Below are 18,608 nucleotides of genomic sequence, written 5' to 3'. Positions count from 1 at the left end.
GTCTGTACATAGCATTCTAGTTTACTCATTTTGCTCGCTCTGTCTGTCTGTCTGTCTGTCTGTCGGTCGGTGTGTCGGTCTGTCGGTTGGTCGGTCGGTTGAAGGAGTCACCCCCCGGCCTGGGTAGGGGGAAACGTTACCCAAAGAGCGAGGACAGTGCCTGTTCTGTAGGCTACGAGACTCCTGACCCGGATTATGGAGGTAAGAACATACCCCAGTGGAGGTCGATGCCGTTTAAGATGAGGGAGGATGATAATATTTTTTATGAACATGACCTTATTTCTGTCACAGCATATTGGATGACTGTCATTCATATTCAGTGTAACATCGATAGGGTTAGGTCACAACATGATACTCAAATTTTCCCTATGCCCATCATGAGGTTGCTACAACCTAGCTTGTGAATGAAAGTTTATAACGTAGGTGTGCAAGTCGATACAATTTTGAGTAATTAAAGTGACAGATAGTGACACATTCAATATCACTGTCACGTGTGCTCCCTCTCCGGCCTCTAGGTCACCAGGCTGCTCGTTGTGGCGCACACCTGTCACCATCGTTACGCACATCAGCGCATTGACACTCACCTGGACTCCATCACCTCCTTGATTACCTGCCTTATATATGTCACTCCCTTTGGTTCCTTCCCCAGGCGTCATTGTTTTTGTTTCAGTTTCCTGTCTGTGTGTTGTTTGTGTTTGTTGTTTTGTATTATGTTTCATTTATTTATTAAAACCCTCACTCCCTAAACTTGCTTCCTGACTCTCAGCACACATCGTTACAGAATGATGCCTCACCAAAGGGAAGCATCAGGAAGTTTTTGGTTTGTTTTGGTGTTGGAGGTGATGTCGGGTCCGGTATCAGAACCGGAGCTACCTGGGAGGCCTCAGCCGATTTGTCGGAAATCCCATGCCTCGGTGGGTTCAACGGGTTACCCTGCCTTAGCTGGCTCGACAGGGCTCCCATGCCTCAGCTGGTTCGCTAGGCTCCCATGCTTCAGCTGGTTCGCTAGGCTCCCATGCCTCAGCTGGTTCGCTAGGCTCCCATGCCTCAGCTGGTTCGCTAGGCTCCCATGCCTCAGCTGGTTCGCTAGGCTCCCATGCCTCAGCTGGTTCGATAGGCTCCCATGCCTCAGCTGGTTCGATAGGCTCCCATGCCTCAGCTGGTTCGATAGGCTCCCATGCCTCAGCTGGTTCGATAGGCTCCCATGCCTCAGCTGGTTCGCTAGGCTCCCATGCCTCAGCTGGTTCGCTAGGCTCCCATGCCTCAGCTGGTTCGCTAGGCTCCCATGCCTCAGCTGGTTCGATAGGCTCCCATGCCTCAGCTGGTTCGATAGGCTCCCATGCCTCAGCGGGTTCGCTAGGCTCCAATTCCTCAGCTGGTTCAATAGGCTCCCATGCCTCAGATGGTTCGATAGGCTCCCATGCCTCGACCAAGGCAACCGGGGAGGTCTCAGCCGGCTCATCTGGCTTTCACGCCTCAGCCGGTTTATCAGGATTCTGTGCCTCAGCGGAGGCAACCAGTCCGCTCCTGATCCCCTGGATCGTCCCTGTGGTTGGCGTCCTGCGGCTGGAGTCGCGTGCCGGGGAGGGGGTACTGTCACGTATGCTCTCTCTCCAGCGCTCTAGGTTGTCATGCTCCCGCACCTCAGCCGGACCGACAGGTTCCCACACCTTAGCAGAGGTGACCGGTCCGCTCCTGATCCCCGGGATCGTCATTTTGGTCGGCGTCCTGCTGCTGGAGCCACGCGTCGGGAGGGGGTACTGTCACGTGTGCTCCCTCTATGGCCTCTAGGTCACCAGGCTGCTCTTGTTTTGTATTATGTTTAATTTATTATTTAAAACACTCACTCCCTGAACTTGCTTCCCGACTCTCAGCGCACATCGTTACAGCCGCCTTGCACACTCCTGCCTGCATCTAGCTGATCTAGGGTGTAATCATTAGTTGATCTAGGGTGTAAATGTGAGTTTCTATTGGACAAATTCAGGTATGTTTATCCCCATTTCATTCCGTTTGCTTCCATTTAAGAAACATTTTTCAACAGAATCAGTGGAATGAATTCACCCCTGAACACACGCAAACACAGTTCACTTGCATAGCAGCCACATTTGTGTATATATAGTTCATTCTCGCAACTATCTATGTGCTCTCTTCCTCTCACCTTTTCCCTTTGCTTGTGGACTTCAGTACACAACACATCAGCTGTCTGTGACCAGGCAAAAAAAGCTTTCCAAACCTTCATATCATGACCGCTAACCACTACACAAAGCCTACGTTGTTGTCACGTCAGTCAACATAGCTGCTAGAACTATCACGTTAGTAAATTCGCTACAATCATGCAGTACAGTATACAGTCATAAAGCAGTTTATCAGTTACACCGGCTGCCCCGGTGGCAATAAATTAATTAAACCAACAGCTTACCTTGACTTGGAAGACTTCCAGTGTTGGATAGCTAGCTAACATAGCATCCCTCTCTGTTTGAGCTGGGTGTTTGAGTAGGCTAAACTAACTAGCCTTATTCGCTAGATAAGTAAAATATATATATATACAACCAAATATAGCTATCTCTCTCTTTCTCTCTCTCTGATTTGCTTCTCCTTAATTTTGGAAGAAATGAATTTGTTCAAAACTGTTCAACTGTTGTCTTGCTCTCTCTTTGAGTGAGCTACTCACCACATTTGATGCAGTGCTATCTAGCTATAGCTTACTCTTTCAGTACTAGATTTATTCTCTGATCGTTTGATTGGGTGGAAACCATGTCAGTTCATGCTGCAGGAGCTCTGATAGGCTGGATGATGTCATAATGACTGTGTAAGTCTATGGAAGGGGGTGAGAACCATGAGCCTCCTAGGTTTTGTATTGAAGTCATCGTACCCAGAACAGCTAGCTGTCCTCCGGCTACCTACACCATGATGCTACCCTACAGAGGAAGATGGAAGTGTCTAGTAACGACGAGGCGATGAGGAAAGTCTATGACCCACTAGATGACAGTCACCATGAGGCCTTCCTTAAACAGCACTTTGAAAAACTGGCTGAGCCCAGCAATATGGGTAAGAGAGGACACAGGCACACACTCAAATTTTGTACGTAGAGGTGATATTTTACCCCTTAAACTGTTGTATGGGAACGTTCAAACGATTTGACGCCTCCCCAGCGGAGCACAGCAGAGCTCTCAGTAGCAGTATGTTAGCACCATTCCTGGCCAGAAGCTCAAACAACATGTAATGGTACAGACAAGGGATCCTTTAAAGGGAGACTGCGAGATTCTGGCATTTTCCTACTTACCCAGAGTAAGATGAACTCGTGGATAATAGTTTTATGTCTCTGCGTGCAGTATGAAGGAATTTAGAGATAGATTTGTGAGTAAATGCTATCTAGCAATAGTGCAGTGACTGGAAGTCTACTGGTAAGGTAAAATACGCTGTGTCACATTAAGACTTTATCACACATACTTCTTGGAGAGCGTTTATACTTTCACATGTACGCAACACCAACAATGCTTTTATTCATTATCTTGAGTTGCATTCACACTGCCTAGTACAGAGCTGTACACGGTAACCAGGTGATGTTCTACTCTCTACAGGAGAATCCCTCTGTTTGCCTTTGGTGTCCAAGGTGAGGCCCCTGATCGAGGGGGCACAAGGGAAGGGCCTACGAAGACAGGGAGAGGTCCATGTCCCCAGGGAGAAGGCAGAAGGGGAGAAAGTAAGTGTCTATAGAGAGGATAAAAGACTCTTTACACAGGTTATTTGTTTGGTTGTAAAAATGTATAATATATTGGTAAATAAAGCATTATACAAAGGAAATGTGTTTGACTGAATGGGATATTTAAAAGTAGTAAGCTGCTCCAGCCGGATACATAAAAAATGATCTAGGATAAAAACACAATAAATGCTTATTTCCATTGTGGTCCTCATTTTTCAGCAAGATGACAGGAGGGCAAGACCGACACCACACATGCACTCAATGCAATTAAAACAACAACAATAACAATTTACAACAATGGATTGTTTAAGCTTCCCTCCATGAGTCAGGCTGGAGGTGTGTACTCCAGAGAGAGGCCCTGTGTTGCGCTCCCACCCCCAGAAGAAGAGGCCTCTTGGGGCTCACCTGTGGAGGATGTCAAGCCCCCTGGACAGAGCTCCAGCCTTTCTGAACCAAGAAAAGTTGGACTACAGAAGTCCCAGTCTGCACAGAACCTGGCCACAGAGGGTGTTGCTCAGTACCTCTGATGTTCAGTACAGCACATACAGTACATTCTACTACTGTAGGTAATAATAACCTAGCCTCAGAGGAGGAGTACAACAGCTTCACAAGACATGATCTTGGAGGTGATATTTGTGAACACCTGTCTAACACTGACATTCTTCTTAATTGACAGTAAGCAGTGAAATCATTGTACTTCTATCTAGCCAGTGTATTTCTACTTTCTCAATGACTCCCCCACCCGTAGCTCCCCGCTCCCCCAACCCCTCCGTAGCTCCCCGCTCCCCCAACCCCTCCGTAGCCCCCCGCTCCCCCAACCCCTCTGTAGCCCCCCTCTCCCCCAACCCCTCTGTAGCCTACCGCTCCCCCAACCCCTCCGTTGCTCCCCACTCCCCCAACCCCTCCGTAGCTCCCCACTCCCCCAACCCCTCCGTAGCTCCCCGCTCCCCCAATTCCTCTGTAGCACCCCGCTCCCCCAACCCCTCTGTAGCTCCCCACTCCCCCAATCCCTCCGTAGCCCTCCGCTCCCCCAACCCCTCCGTAGCTACCCGCTCCCCCAACCCCTCTGTAGCTCCCCACTCCCCCAATCCCTCCGTAGCTCTCCGCTCCCCCAACCCCTCTGTAGCAACCCGCTCCCCCAACCCGTCTGTAGCTCCCCACTCCCCCAATCCCTCCGTAGCTCCCCGCTCCCCCAAACCCTCTGTAGCTCCCCGCTCCCCCAATCCCTCCGTAGCTCCCCACTCCCCCAACCCCTCCGTAGCGGCCTGCTCCCCCAACCCCTCCAGTGATAGAGGAAAAAGTTTACATTAACTGACACTTTTGTTAACTGATCCTACTGTTTCCTTACTCTACTTGTGTTTCAGAATGGATGCTGAATGTCTATTTCTCCTAATTTTACTGATTTTATTAGGATCTCCATTAGCCGACGCAAATGGCAATATTACATTACAAACAAAAGACTGCAATTTACATACATGTAGAAACATTAACATGTAGTGTGCGTGCATCTATCAGTTAGATGTGTGCGTGGGTGTCAGGTACACATACCTGTCAGCACATACAACCAGTACGTCACATGGGGGAAAGGCGTGGTGCCGTGAGGTGTTGCTTTATCTGTTTTTTGAACCCCTGTTTGCTGTACACTTGCGCTATATAAGATGGGAGTTCTGTGTTCTCATGGCTCTGAATAATACTACTGTATGTTTCCTTGAATTCGTCCTGGACATGGGGACTGTGAAAAGACCCGTGGTGGCATGTCTGGTGGGGTAAGTGTGCATGTCAGTGCTGTGTGTAAGTTGACTATGCAAACAATTAGGAATTTACAAAACAATGTTTCTTATAAAAAGAAGAAGTGACGCCGTCAGTCTCCTCTTAGCCAAGAGAGACTGGCAGCATAGTATTAATATCAGCCCTCTGATTACAATGGGATGTTAGTTGTGTGCATTGAATCCTGACGGTCAAGTCAGTCTTGATACAGTCTGATACAATAAAATGTGTAAAACTTCATTCAATTTAATGGTTTTATTTCATACAATTTTTGTTATTTACTACCCTTGTAGGGCACTGAATGCCCTCATATGGAGACCTTCAGTGAATCAGTGTAATGCACTGTATCTACTGATACCTTGAGTCAGGAAGACATCATAAGCATAAAGAATGTTTATTTACATAGACGTTCAACAGAAAATAGATATAAAATATTATACACATTTAAATGAAATGGCATTGCTTAATTCTTAGTCCTTCATACCTTGTAAATTACACACATTAGTTTTTTTGTGGAGTTAGTGGGTATTAATGCAGTATTATGTTTGCAGCTCGTCACCATTATCACCATCATAATCATCATCACCATTATCACCATCATAATCATCATCATCACCATTATCACCATCATAATCATCATCACCACTATCACCATCTTAATCATCATCACCACTATCACCATCTTAATCATCATCACCATTATCACCATCATAATCATCATCACCATTATCACCATCATAATCATCATCACCACTATCACCATCTTAATCATCATCACCATTATCACCATCATAATCATCATCACCATCATCATAAAAAAGTTGCAAAGACTATAACTGCAAATTGATACCATGTTATGCATGTAGCCTATGCTGAGTGTTGTATAATATAGGGATGTCATATGTATGGTTGTCATGGTATCGTGTCTACGTTGACAGAGGTGAGGATGACATCATGGAGGATGTTGATGCGATCGATCTGGTTGAGTTCTCTGATGCGGTGTTTAAACTCAAACAGCTGAGTTCCGTTCACAGCCACCTTAAACTCGCCAGACGTAACCAAAATCTTCATCTGAAACACAGGATGGACAAACACTGGTGGCCAGATTGTCTTTACTAAATAACCTGGTTAGGTAAAAGTCTCAAAGCTACATCTGACCACCTCTCGGACACTCAACTGTACATGGACTCAGCAAAAGCTTTCATCAGAAAAATACAAATGCTTGATGTAGAGGACATCCGACAGTGCTGATATTTAACCCACTTTAACTACTTTATCCCTGTATTCACCATTACTAGTAGAGATAATGAAAAAAACAACTGGCCGATGGTAACATTAATAATAGGGTTATTAGTCAGTACAGTATAGGTTGTTAGTCAGTACAGTATAGGTTGTTAGTCAGTACAGTATAGGTTGTTAGTCAGTACAGTATAGGTTAGAGTTGTTAGTCAGTGCAGTATAGGTTGTTAGTCAGTACAGTATAGGTTGTTAGTCAGTACAGTATAGGTTAGAGTTGTTAGTCAGTACAGTATAGGTTGTTAGTCAGTACAGTATAGGTTAGAGTTGTTAGTCAGTACAGTATAGGTTGTTAGTCAGTACAGTATAGGTTAGAGTTGTTAGTCAGTACAGTATAGGTTAGAGTTGTTAGTCAGTACAGTATAGGTTGTTAACCAGTACAGTATAGGTTGTTAGTCAGTACAGTATAGGTTAGAGTTGTTAGTCAGTACAGTATAGGTTAGAGTTGTTAGTCAGTACAGTATAGGTTAGAGTTGTTAGTCAGTACAGTATAGGTTGTTAGTCAGTACAGTATAGGTTGTTAGTCAGTGCAGTATAAGTTGTTAGTCAGTACAGTATAGGTTTTTAGTCAGTACAGTATAGGTTGTTAGTCAGTACAGTATAGATTAGAGTTGTTAGTCAGTACAGTATAGGTTGTTAGTCAGTACAGTATAGGTTGTTAGTCAGTACAGTATAGGTTAGAGTTGTTAGTCAGTACAGTATAGGTTGTTAGTCAGTACAGTATAGGTTGTTAGTCAGTACAGTATAGGTTAGAGTTGTTAGTCAGTACAGTGTAGGTGGTTAGTCAGTACAGTATAGGTTGTTAGTCAGTACAGTATAGGTTGTTAGTCAGTACAGTATAGGTTAGAGTTGTTAGTCAGTACAGTATAGGTTAGAGTTGTTAGTCAGTACAGTATAGGTTGTTAGTCAGTACAGTATAGGTTGTTAGTCAGTACAGTATAGGTTTGAGTTGTTTGTCAGTGCAGTATAGGTTGTAAGTCAGTACAGTATTGGTTAGAGTTGTTAGTCAGTGCAGTATAGGTTGTTAGTCAGTGCAGTATAGGTTGTTTGTCAGTACAGTATAGGTTGTCAGTCAGTGCAGTATAGGTTGTTAGTCAGTACAGTTTAGGTTGTTAGTCAGTACAGTATAGGTTAGAGTTGTTAGTCAGTACAGTATAGGTTGTTAGTCAGTACAGTATAGGTTAGAGTTGTTAGTCAGTACAGTATAGGTTGTTAGTCAGTACAGTATAGGTTAGAGTTGTTAGTCAGTACAGTATAGGTTAGAGTTGTTAGTCAGTACAGTATAGGTTGTTAACCAGTACAGTATAGGTTGTTAGTCAGTACAGTATAGGTTAGAGTTGTTAGTCAGTACAGTATAGGTTAGAGTTGTTAGTCAGTACAGTATAGGTTAGAGTTGTTAGTCAGTACAGTATAGGTTGTTAGTCAGTACAGTATAGGTTGTTAGTCAGTGCAGTATAAGTTGTTAGTCAGTACAGTATAGGTTTTTAGTCAGTACAGTATAGGTTGTTAGTCAGTACAGTATAGATTAGAGTTGTTAGTCAGTACAGTATAGGTTGTTAGTCAGTACAGTATAGGTTGTTAGTCAGTACAGTATAGGTTAGAGTTGTTAGTCAGTACAGTATAGGTTGTTAGTCAGTACAGTATAGGTTGTTAGTCAGTACAGTATAGGTTAGAGTTGTTAGTCAGTACAGTGTAGGTGGTTAGTCAGTACAGTATAGGTTGTTAGTCAGTACAGTATAGGTTGTTAGTCAGTACAGTATAGGTTAGAGTTGTTAGTCAGTACAGTATAGGTTAGAGTTGTTAGTCAGTACAGTATAGGTTGTTAGTCAGTACAGTATAGGTTGTTAGTCAGTACAGTATAGGTTTGAGTTGTTTGTCAGTGCAGTATAGGTTGTAAGTCAGTACAGTATTGGTTAGAGTTGTTAGTCAGTGCAGTATAGGTTGTTAGTCAGTGCAGTATAGGTTGTTTGTCAGTACAGTATAGGTTGTCAGTCAGTGCAGTATAGGTTGTTAGTCAGTACAGTTTAGGTTGTTAGTCAGTACAGTATAGGTTAGAGTTGTTAGTCAGTACAGTATAGGTTGTTAGTTAGTACAATATAGGTTATAGAGTTGTTAGTCAGTACAGTATAGGTTGTTAGTCAGTACAGTATAGGTTAGAGTTGTTAGTCAGTACAGTATAGGTTGTTAGTCAGTACAGTATAGGTTAGAGTTGTTAGTCAGTACAGTATAGGTTGTTAGTCAGTACAGTATAGGTTAGAGTTGTTAGTCAGTACAGTATAGGTTGTTATTCAGTACAGTATAGGTTGTTCGTCAGTACAGTATAGGTTGTTAGTCAGTACAGTATAGGTTAGAGTTATTAGTCAGTACAGTATAGGTTAGAGTTCTTAGTCAGTACAGTATAGGTTGTTAGTCAGTACAGTATAGGTTGTAGTCAGTACAGTATAGGTTAGAGTTGTTAGTCAGTACAGTATAGTTTCAAGTTGTTAGTCAGTGCAGTATAGGTTGTTCGTCAGTACAGTATAGGTTAGAGTTGTTAGTCAGTGCAGTATAGGTTGTTAGTCAGTGCAGTATAGGTTGTTCGTCAGTACAGTATAGGTTAGAGTTATTAGTCACTACAGTATAGGTTAGAGTTCTTAGTCAGTACAGTATAGGTTGTTAGTCAGTACAGTATAGGTTGTAGTCAGTACAGTATAGGTTAGAGTTGTTAGTCAGTACAGTATAGGTTGTTAGTCAGTACAGTATAGGTTGTTAGTCAGTACAGTATAGGTTAGAGTTGTTAGTCAGTACAGTATAGGTTGTTAGTCAGTACAGTATAGGTTGTTCGTCAGTACAGTATAGGTTAGAGTTGTTAGTCAGTACAGTATAGGTTGTTAGTCAGTACAGTATAGGTTGTTAGTCAGTGCAGTATAGGTTGTTAGTCAGTACAGTATAGGTTGTTAGTCAGTACAGTATAGGTTGTTAGTCAGTACAGTATAGATTCGAGTTGTTAGTCAGTACAGTATAGGTTGTTAGTCAGTACAGTATAGGTTGTTAGTCAGTACAGTATAGGTTTGAGTTGTTAGTCAGTACAGTATAGGTTGTTAGTCAGTACAGTATAGGTTAGAGTTGTTAGTCAGTACAGTATAGGTTGTTAGTCAGTACAGTATAGGTTAGAGTTGTTAGTCAGTACAGTATAGGTTGTTATTCAGTACAGTATAGGTTGTTCGTCAGTACAGTATAGGTTGTTAGTCAGTACAGTATAGGTTAGAGTTATTAGTCAGTACAGTATAGGTTAGAGTTCTTAGTCAGTACAGTATAGGTTGTTAGTCAGTACAGTATAGGTTGTAGTCAGTACAGTATAGGTTAGAGTTGTTAGTCAGTACAGTATAGTTTCAAGTTGTTAGTCAGTGCAGTATAGGTTGTTCGTCAGTACAGTATAGGTTAGAGTTGTTAGTCAGTGCAGTATAGGTTGTTAGTCAGTGCAGTATAGGTTGTTCGTCAGTACAGTATAGGTTAGAGTTATTAGTCAGTACAGTATAGGTTAGAGTTCTTAGTCAGTACAGTATAGGTTGTTAGTCAGTACAGTATAGGTTGTAGTCAGTACAGTATAGGTTAGAGTTGTTAGTCAGTACAGTATAGGTTGTTAGTCAGTACAGTATAGGTTGTTAGTCAGTACAGTATAGGTTAGAGTTGTTAGTCAGTACAGTATAGGTTGTTAGTCAGTACAGTATAGGTTGTTCGTCAGTACAGTATAGGTTAGAGTTGTTAGTCAGTACAGTATAGGTTGTTAGTCAGTACAGTATAGGTTGTTAGTCAGTGCAGTATAGGTTGTTAGTCAGTACAGTATAGGTTGTTAGTCAGTACAGTATAGGTTGTTAGTCAGTACAGTATAGATTCGAGTTGTTAGTCAGTACAGTATAGGTTGTTAGTCAGTACAGTATAGGTTGTTAGTCAGTACAGTATAGGTTAGAGTTGTTAGTCAGTACAGTATAGGTTAGAGTTGTTAGTCAGTACAGTATAGGTTAGAGTTGTTAGTCAGTTCAGTACAGTATAGGTTAGAGTTGTTAGTCAGTACAGTATAGGTTGTTAGCCAGTACAGTATAGGTTGTTAGTCAGTACAGTATAGGTTGTTATTCAGTACAGTATAGGTTAGAGTTGTTAGTCAGTACAGTATAGGTTAGAGTTGTTAGTCAGTACAGTATAGGTTGTTAGTCAGTACAATATAGGTGGTTAGTCAGTACAGTATAGGTTAGAGTTGTTCGTCAGTACAGTATAGGTTGTTAGTCAGTACAGTATAGGTTGTTAGTCAGTACAGTATAGGTTGTTAGTCAGTACAGTATAGGTTGTTAGTCGGTACAGTATAGGTTGTTAGTCAGTACAGTATAGGTTGTTAGTCAGTACAGTATAGGTTGTTAGTCAGTACAGTATAGGTTAGAGTTGCACTGCTATAAAGAATATTCCCACTGACCTCGAAGGACTGACCGGCCATGAAGGGGAAGCCTCCCTGTGTGTGCCTCTCCTCCTTCCCCCAGTGCTCTCCCATCTTGTGGTTCCTCACCACTGCCTGCTTGCCCCCCTCATTGAACCGAGAGTTGAGGTGGAAGGCGATGTCATTACCTCGCAGAAAGTTCACTGTGAACCTAAACAAGTTAGGATCAAAACAGTTTAATTGATCATATTGATAAAAACACAGGTCAAGATATTAGATAGTGAAAAACTACAGTCATCAATCAGGTTAATAGGCCCACTCTTCCAGAATCGTGATGTATTGAAAGCAGCTGACATTCAATATAGTAAAATGACTTATTACATCAGTTGTATTCAAATAGCATACTGGTAATGTGTACTGTACATCCAATGCTTCCACTGGGTATCTCAGGGATCATATTCATCCCAGTAGACAACAAAGACCCTAGTAGACTATGGTAGTTGATGAACTCACTGCTTAGCGTTTGGTTTGACCTGGCCCATGATGGTGAGCATCATCTTGTCGTAGATGCCTCTTTGTAGGTTCAGGTTGTAGGGCACATTCTATACACCAACACAACACACAGACATTTAGGATATGGCGCTATCTTCACACCAACACAATGATTATGCCAATTCCTTTCCTCCATCTACTGACGCTCCTTCCCTCCCTGTCTCTCACCTGTCCAGTTGGTGTCGGATTCCACTGTGTAGCAGGTGGGAAGCCACCTGGGTCCTGATCAGGCCAACTAGATTGTACACCTGGGTCCTGACCAGGGCCGAATGGCCATCCAGACCCTGGGTTAACGCCTGGGTTAAAGCCTGGGACTGGCCACCCTGGGGGACTGGGCTGGCTGGGGCCCTGGGCCTGGGCTTGAATTGAGGCTGGAGGTTGATAAGGCTGGGGTGTAGGCTGGGGCTGTAATTGGGGAGGCTGGGGCTGGGGTCCAGGCCAGCACGGCTGGCAAGGATGGGTTGGGGCTGGATGGGTATGTTGTGGTTGAGTACCAGGCCAGTTTTGGGCTGGAGCTGGGGATGGTTTGGATGGTTGAGGACCAGGCCAGTTCCAGTTTTGGGCTGGAGCTGGGGCTGGTTGTGATGGCTGTTGCCCAGGCCAACATGGGGTGTTCGGGTTCCCAGGAAAGCAAGGCATGGGCTGAGGTTGAGCTGGGGCTGGTTGGGATGATTGAGGACCAGGCCAGCAGGGGATGCTGGGCTGCTCAGGCCAGCAGGATGGGGGTTGGGGTTGGGTGGGCTGTTGGCTGGGCTGTGTCGGCCAGACTGGACCCCCTGGTTGCTGTTGACTGGGCCAGATACTGTTGCTTCCCTGGGGGGTAGAACCAGAGGACGGACAGCCACACAGAGCATCAGAGAGCTGGGGGGACAAGATAAGTGCACACGCATACAGTCAAATATACACACATTCGTACATGCACACAGGCACCGACACATTTGCACACACTCCCATACTCACAGACACAGACAAATAACAGAGAATGAGACACATACAGAGACAATTTCCACACAATACTTCAAGAATACTAAGCAAGTTCCTATCATTGAGTTCTCAGTTGCTAGTTGTCAGTGTAGAGGTTGAAGGAGGGTAGGTACTTACTTCCATAGTATCTGTAAGTAAAGAGAGAACAGCATCACTACGTTTTTTCATCTTCATCAGAAACGGAAGCATTAGAAGCCCTAACAAAACACAAATCACTATAGCAACTCACCACTGTTGGATCACAGGTTAAGAAGATTTTCACTTTAGGAACTTATTTGCTCCAGTTTCATCGCTGATTACACCAGCTGATACTGAGATGACCACTAGATGGCCCCAGTGAATTACCTCACTCCAGTGATTATGATAGACCAAGTCCCACACTACTCAGTACTCATACACAGAGTATGACGGTAGAAGGCCATGTCATATGGAACATAATGCATGATAAAGCCCTTCATAAGGAATGTGTATGGAATTGTGAATCTGTTGTCTGTAATCATTCTGCCACAGTCACACAAGTGACTGTCTTCTCTTAGCACAGCAGATTGTACAGATAGCTACTCACTAATAACATCATTACCTGACTACCTGCCCTCAGTCTGTATAGCCTATATGTTGTGCATGGTGTTTATAGACAATACATGATGACTCTGCAATAGGCCTCCAAACCATCCATGTTCTAAGTCCCCACTATTAAAAGGAACAATTCAGTGTAACACATCTGCTCTCCATATTTCTTTCTTTGTCATTCAGAATGGAATGTTCAAGCCATAATGTCTAAAAGTTCTTAGGCCTAGATTAAGTCTGGACTCATTTTCAATTGCAGAATCCGCGAACACAGAAACATTGCCTTCAAAAGTGGGTTGATGTCTAGATGGGATACAGCTTTTGTCCAATTTAACGTCAAATCAAATGTTATTGTTCACATACACATATTAGCTGATGTTATTGCGGGTGTAGCGAAGTGCTTGTAAAAAACAAAATACTGCAAAGTTGCTTAGGAGCTAGAAGCAGAGCTGTCATATCTGTCGGCGCCATCTTAAACAACCATTGTCAACGTTTTTTTGTGTGCATTTTTAGCTAACCCTAACCATTTTCCTGACCTTCATTTAATTCTAGTAACCTGCTACGTTAATTCTTCCCACCTGCTGCGTAAGTTCTCCTAAAACCTGCTAAGAAAAGTCAGTTCTGACAAAAGCTGTATCCCTTCTAGACAGAACTTTCAAAAGGTGCATAGCCCAAAAGGGGTTTGACTAGATGGGATGCAGCTAATGGCAGAAGGGACTTTCAAATCAAACCAAATGTAATTTGTCACATGCTTTGTGAACAGGTGTGGACTAACAGTGAAATGTTTTCTCACATCTCAACTATGCAGAGAGAAATACAATATAGACGTAATAGAAAAGTAAAACAGGTCATAATAAAAGCAGGCACAATGAGCAACGATAACTTGCTATAACCAAGGAATACCAGTACCATGTCCATGTCCAGGAGTAATTGAGGCAGAGATGTAGGCTATATAGGGAGAACTATGAATAAAGTGACAGCAGCAGCAGCATACAGTGTGTGATGAGTAAAAAAAAAGTGAGTGCGAAAAGTGTCAATGCAGATAGTCCAGGTAGGTATATGGACAACTATTTATCAGTCTTATGGCTTGGGGGTAGAAGCTGTTCAGGGTCCTGTTGGTTCCAGACTTGGTGCATCGGTACCGCTTGTCGTGAGGTAGCATTGCAGCCAGAAGTGAAAACAGTCTATGACTTGGGTGGCTGGAGTATTTGACTATTTGTAGGGCCTTCCTCTGACACTGGCTGGTATAGAGGGAAAGGGGGATACCTAGTCAGTTGTACAACTGAATGCATTCAACTGTAATGTGTCTTCCACGTTTAACCCAACACCTGTGAATCAGTGAGGTGCGGGTGCTGACATAATCGACAGCTACGTCATCAGCGCCCGGGGAACAATGGGTTAACTGCCTTGTTCAGGGACAGAACACCACAACAGATTTTTTTCCTTGTCAGCTTGGGGATTCAATCCACCAACCATTCGGTTACTGGGCCAACGCATCTACCCGCCAGGCTACCGGTCCTGGATGGTAGGGAGCTCGGCCCCAGGGATGTTCCCTCTGTAGGTTCTGTAGCTCCTCGTTGTGGTCCAATGCCAAGCAGTTGCCATACCAACCGACTTTTCGTAGCAGGTTAGGAGAATTTACACGCCAGGTTAGGATAATTAACGTTGCAAATGAGGAGAATTAGGTTAAGGTTAGGGAAATAATTAGGGTTAACTAAAATGGTAAAATTCTCCCCAAAGTGACTCAAACATGCTACTTTTGACATCACTTTGACATTAGCTGCATCCCTTCTAGCCATGACCACCGAAAAGTGGTGATCGGATTGAATCTAGCTTTCCCTCAGTAAGTGGTCTACTTTGAACATCCCATAGACCTGCAGTATGCAGAACATGTCAAATCTGTCTCATATAAAATGTAGGTGGATCATCGTACAATGAATGATCCTATTCAGCCAAAATGTAGGTTAGTGGAAGATACACTCTATAAGCCAGGGATTTTCACACTGCAAAATGTTGGTTTGCCAAATGACCTCTTTTAGACTGCAGCAAAGCTAAGAAACATTGAATACTTTCACACTCTAAAGTGCAGAACACCAACCTTAGCCCAGGACTAAATTGGCCCTGCCGCAGATCAGAGTAAGTACCAGGTTTTGGAGAGGGAAGCAGCAAGCCTATGACAGAGATCAGCCAAAATTGTATTTGAATATTCCATGTTTCATCAACTATGATACCAGACAGCTGGAGCTAGATAGATCAAATCAAACTTAATTTAAAGTGCATTTAAAAATGCAACACACAGTAAAGTCAAACAGTAAAACAATAAAATAAGGTAAAAGCTCCCTTGTCAAAGAGAAGTCGAACTCACCAATGGGACAATACAGATTGTCTGGATCTCAGGGACTAACCTGGAGAAATAAGAGATATATAAATGAATAAAACGTTACATTACCGGTTGTTGTTGTGTTGTTGAGGTGACAGCTAGACAGCTACAGTAGGAATTCACACACACTCCTTTATGTACTCCTTATACATTCCTTCTTTATTTGGCCACTCCTTTATTCCCAACTTTCCTCTACTGGGAAAACCACACCCAGGGGGAAAGATTCTCTGTCACAACATTTCCCTTATCAAAATGTTCTTCATTCTTAAGAGTAAATAAATATATAGAAATGTTATGTCTTAAATGAAAATCCACCAATCTGACGTAGGATAAAAGACTGGTGACAGGTTGTGGAAATATACTTTAATAAAATACTGCTGTAGTGCAGCAGACTGATGTACTATTGTTGAACTGTTGGTTGGTTCATAAATTGACTTAGACATACTTCAACAAATTATGGAAGTTTGCAATATCTAAGGGAGGATTACATAGCAATGTCCCTATAATATAAAAAAACACATCTTCCCTGGTGTTTCTGCTCTGAAACTGTCATGGGTGTTTCTGCTCTGAAACTGTCATGGGTGTTTCTGGAATGCAATAACTGTTTTTTTTTCAAGAGAGAGCTTGAAAGAGAGAGAGAGAGAGAGAGAGAGAGAGAGAGAAAGAGGGAGAGATGGGAGAGAGAGAGAGACAGAGAGAGAGAGAAAGGGGGAGAGATGAGAGAGAGGGAGAGATGGGAGAGAGAGATGAAAGAGAGAGAGATGGGAGAGAGAGAGAGAGAGAGAGAGAGAGAAAGAGGGAGAGATGAGAGATGGGAGAGAGAGAGAGATGAAAGAGAGAGAGATGGGAGAGAGAAAGAGAGAGAGAGAGAGAGAGAGAGAGAGAGAGAGAGAGAGAGAGAGAGGGAGAGATGGGAGAGAGAGATGGAAGAGAGAGAGAGATGGGAGAGAGAGGGAGAGAGAGGGAGAGGGATAGAGAGAGAGAGGGGGGGGAGGGAGAGGGAGAGAGAGAGGGAGGGAGGGAGAGCGAGAAATGGGAGAGAGGGAGGAAGATTTGAGAGAGATGGGAGAGAGAAAGAGAAAGTGAGAGGGAGAGAGAGAAAGAAAGAGAGAGGAGAGATGAGAGAGAAAGAGGGAGAGATGGGAGAGCGAGAGAGAGAGAGAGAGAGAGAGAGAGAGAGAGAGAGAAAGAGGGAGAGATGGGAGAGAGAGAGATGGGAGAGAGAAAGAGAGAGAGAGAGAGAGAGAGAGAGGGAGAGAGAGAGAGAGAGAGAGAGAGAGAGAGGGAGAGAGAGAGAGAGAGAAAGAGGGAGAGATGGGAGAGAGAAAGAGGGAGAGAGAGAGAGAGAGAGAGAGAGAAAGAGGGAGAGATGGGAGAGATGGGAGAGATGAGGGAGAGAGAGAGAGAAAGAGGGAGAGATGGGAGAGAGAAGAGAGGGAGAGAGAGAGAGAGAGAGAGAGAGAGAAAGAGGAGAGATGGGAGAGATGGGAGAGTTGGGAGAGAGAGAGAGAGAGGGAGAAGGAGAGAGAGAGGGAAGAGAGCGAGATTAGAGAGAGAAAGAGAGAGAGGGAGAGAGAAAGAGGGAGAGATGTGAGAGAGTGAGATGGAAGAGAGAGGGATGGGAGAGAGAAAGAGAGAGAGAGAGAGGGAGAGGGAGAGTGAGAAATGGGAGAGAGGGAGAGAGAGAGAGAGAGAGAGAGAGAGAGAGAGAGAGAGAGAGAGAGAGAGAGAGAGAGAGAGAGAGAAAGTGAGAGGGAGAGAGAGAGAAAGAAAGAGAGAGGAGAGATGGGAGAGGGAGAGAGAGATGAGAGAGGGAGAGAGAGAGAGAGTGAGGGAGAGGAGGAGAGAGAGATGGAAAAGGGAAAGAGAGAGGGGGGACATAGAGAGAGAGATGAGAGAGAGGAGAGAGAGATGGGAGAGAGAGAGAGATGAGAGAGAGGAGAGAGAGAGATGGGACAGGGAGAGAGAGAGATGGGACAGGGAGAGAGAGAGATGGGACAGGGAGGGAGAGAGTGGGGACAGAGAGAGAGATGAGAGAGATGAGAGAGAGATAGGGAGAACAATACAGAAATACACTACGGAAAAAGAAGGAACAGCATGTCAGAAATCAGCTCAATGCAATTGAAGAATCCATAGACTCTAACCACTTCTGGGAAAATTGGAAAACACTAAACAAACAACAACACGAAGAATTATCTATCCAAAATGGAGATGTATGGGTAAACCACTTCTCCAAACTTTTTGGCTCTATAACAAAGAATAAAGAGCAAAAACATATACATGATCAAACACAGATTTTAGAATCAACTATTAAAGACTACCAGAACCCACTGGATTCTCCAATTACATTGAAAGAGTTACAGGACAAAATAAAAACCCTCCAACCCAAAAAGGCCTGTGGTGTTGATGGTATCCTCAATGAAATGATCAAATATACAGACAACAAATTCCAATTGGCTATACTAAAACTCTTTAACATCATACTTAGCTCTGGCATCTTCCCCAATATTTGGAACCAAGGACTGATCACCCCAATCCACAAAAGTGGAGACAAATTTGACCCCAATAACTACCGTGGAATATGTGTCAACAGTAACCTCGGGAAAATCCTCTGCATTATTATTAACAGCAGACTCGTACATTTCCTCAATGAAAACAATGTACTGAGTAAATGTCAAATTGGCTTTTTACCAAATTACCGTACAACAGACCACGTATTCACCCTGCACACCCTAATTGACAATCAAACAAACCAAAACAAAGGCAAAGTCTTCTCATGCTTTGTTGATTTCAAAAAAGCCTTCGACTCAATCTGGCATGAGGGTCTGCTATACAAACTGATGGAAAGCGGTGTTGGGGGTAAAACATACGACATTATAAAATCCATGTACACAAACAACAAGTGTGCGGTTAAAATTGGCAAAAAACACACACATTTCTTCACACAGGGT

General features: G+C 43.5%; 1 protein-coding gene across 4 annotated transcripts; it reads right to left on the bottom strand.

Moving 5' to 3' along the window:
- Positions 1 to 5,700: 5,700 nt before the first annotated feature.
- Positions 5,701 to 15,770, bottom strand: LOC116356143 (galectin-3-like). 4 transcript variants are annotated; one of them, XM_031800087.1, is made up of 7 exons: positions 15,727 to 15,770; positions 15,376 to 15,448; positions 12,828 to 12,838; positions 11,895 to 12,587; positions 11,688 to 11,776; positions 11,214 to 11,385; positions 5,701 to 6,541 (listed from the first exon to the last, which is right to left on the bottom strand). In XM_031800087.1, the coding sequence occupies exons 3-7, from the start codon at positions 12,831 to 12,833 to the stop codon at positions 6,383 to 6,385; spliced, it is 1,119 nt and encodes a 372-aa protein (XP_031655947.1). In that variant the 5' UTR covers positions 12,834 to 12,838; positions 15,376 to 15,448; positions 15,727 to 15,770; the 3' UTR covers positions 5,701 to 6,382. The 4 variants fall into 4 exon arrangements, with proteins under 4 accessions (XP_031655947.1, XP_031655948.1, XP_031655945.1 ...); XM_031800088.1 differs by having other exon boundaries at positions 11,895 to 12,539; XM_031800085.1 differs by lacking the exons at positions 15,376 to 15,448; positions 15,727 to 15,770 and having other exon boundaries at positions 12,828 to 13,647.
- Positions 15,771 to 18,608: the final 2,838 nt, after the last annotated feature.

This window comes from Oncorhynchus kisutch, linkage group LG21 (assembly GCF_002021735.2).
Source record: "Oncorhynchus kisutch isolate 150728-3 linkage group LG21, Okis_V2, whole genome shotgun sequence".
Taxonomy (NCBI): Eukaryota; Metazoa; Chordata; class Actinopteri; order Salmoniformes; family Salmonidae; genus Oncorhynchus; species Oncorhynchus kisutch.
The sequence above is the reverse complement of the archived record's forward strand: the minus strand, read 5'-3'. Positions and strand labels throughout refer to the sequence as shown.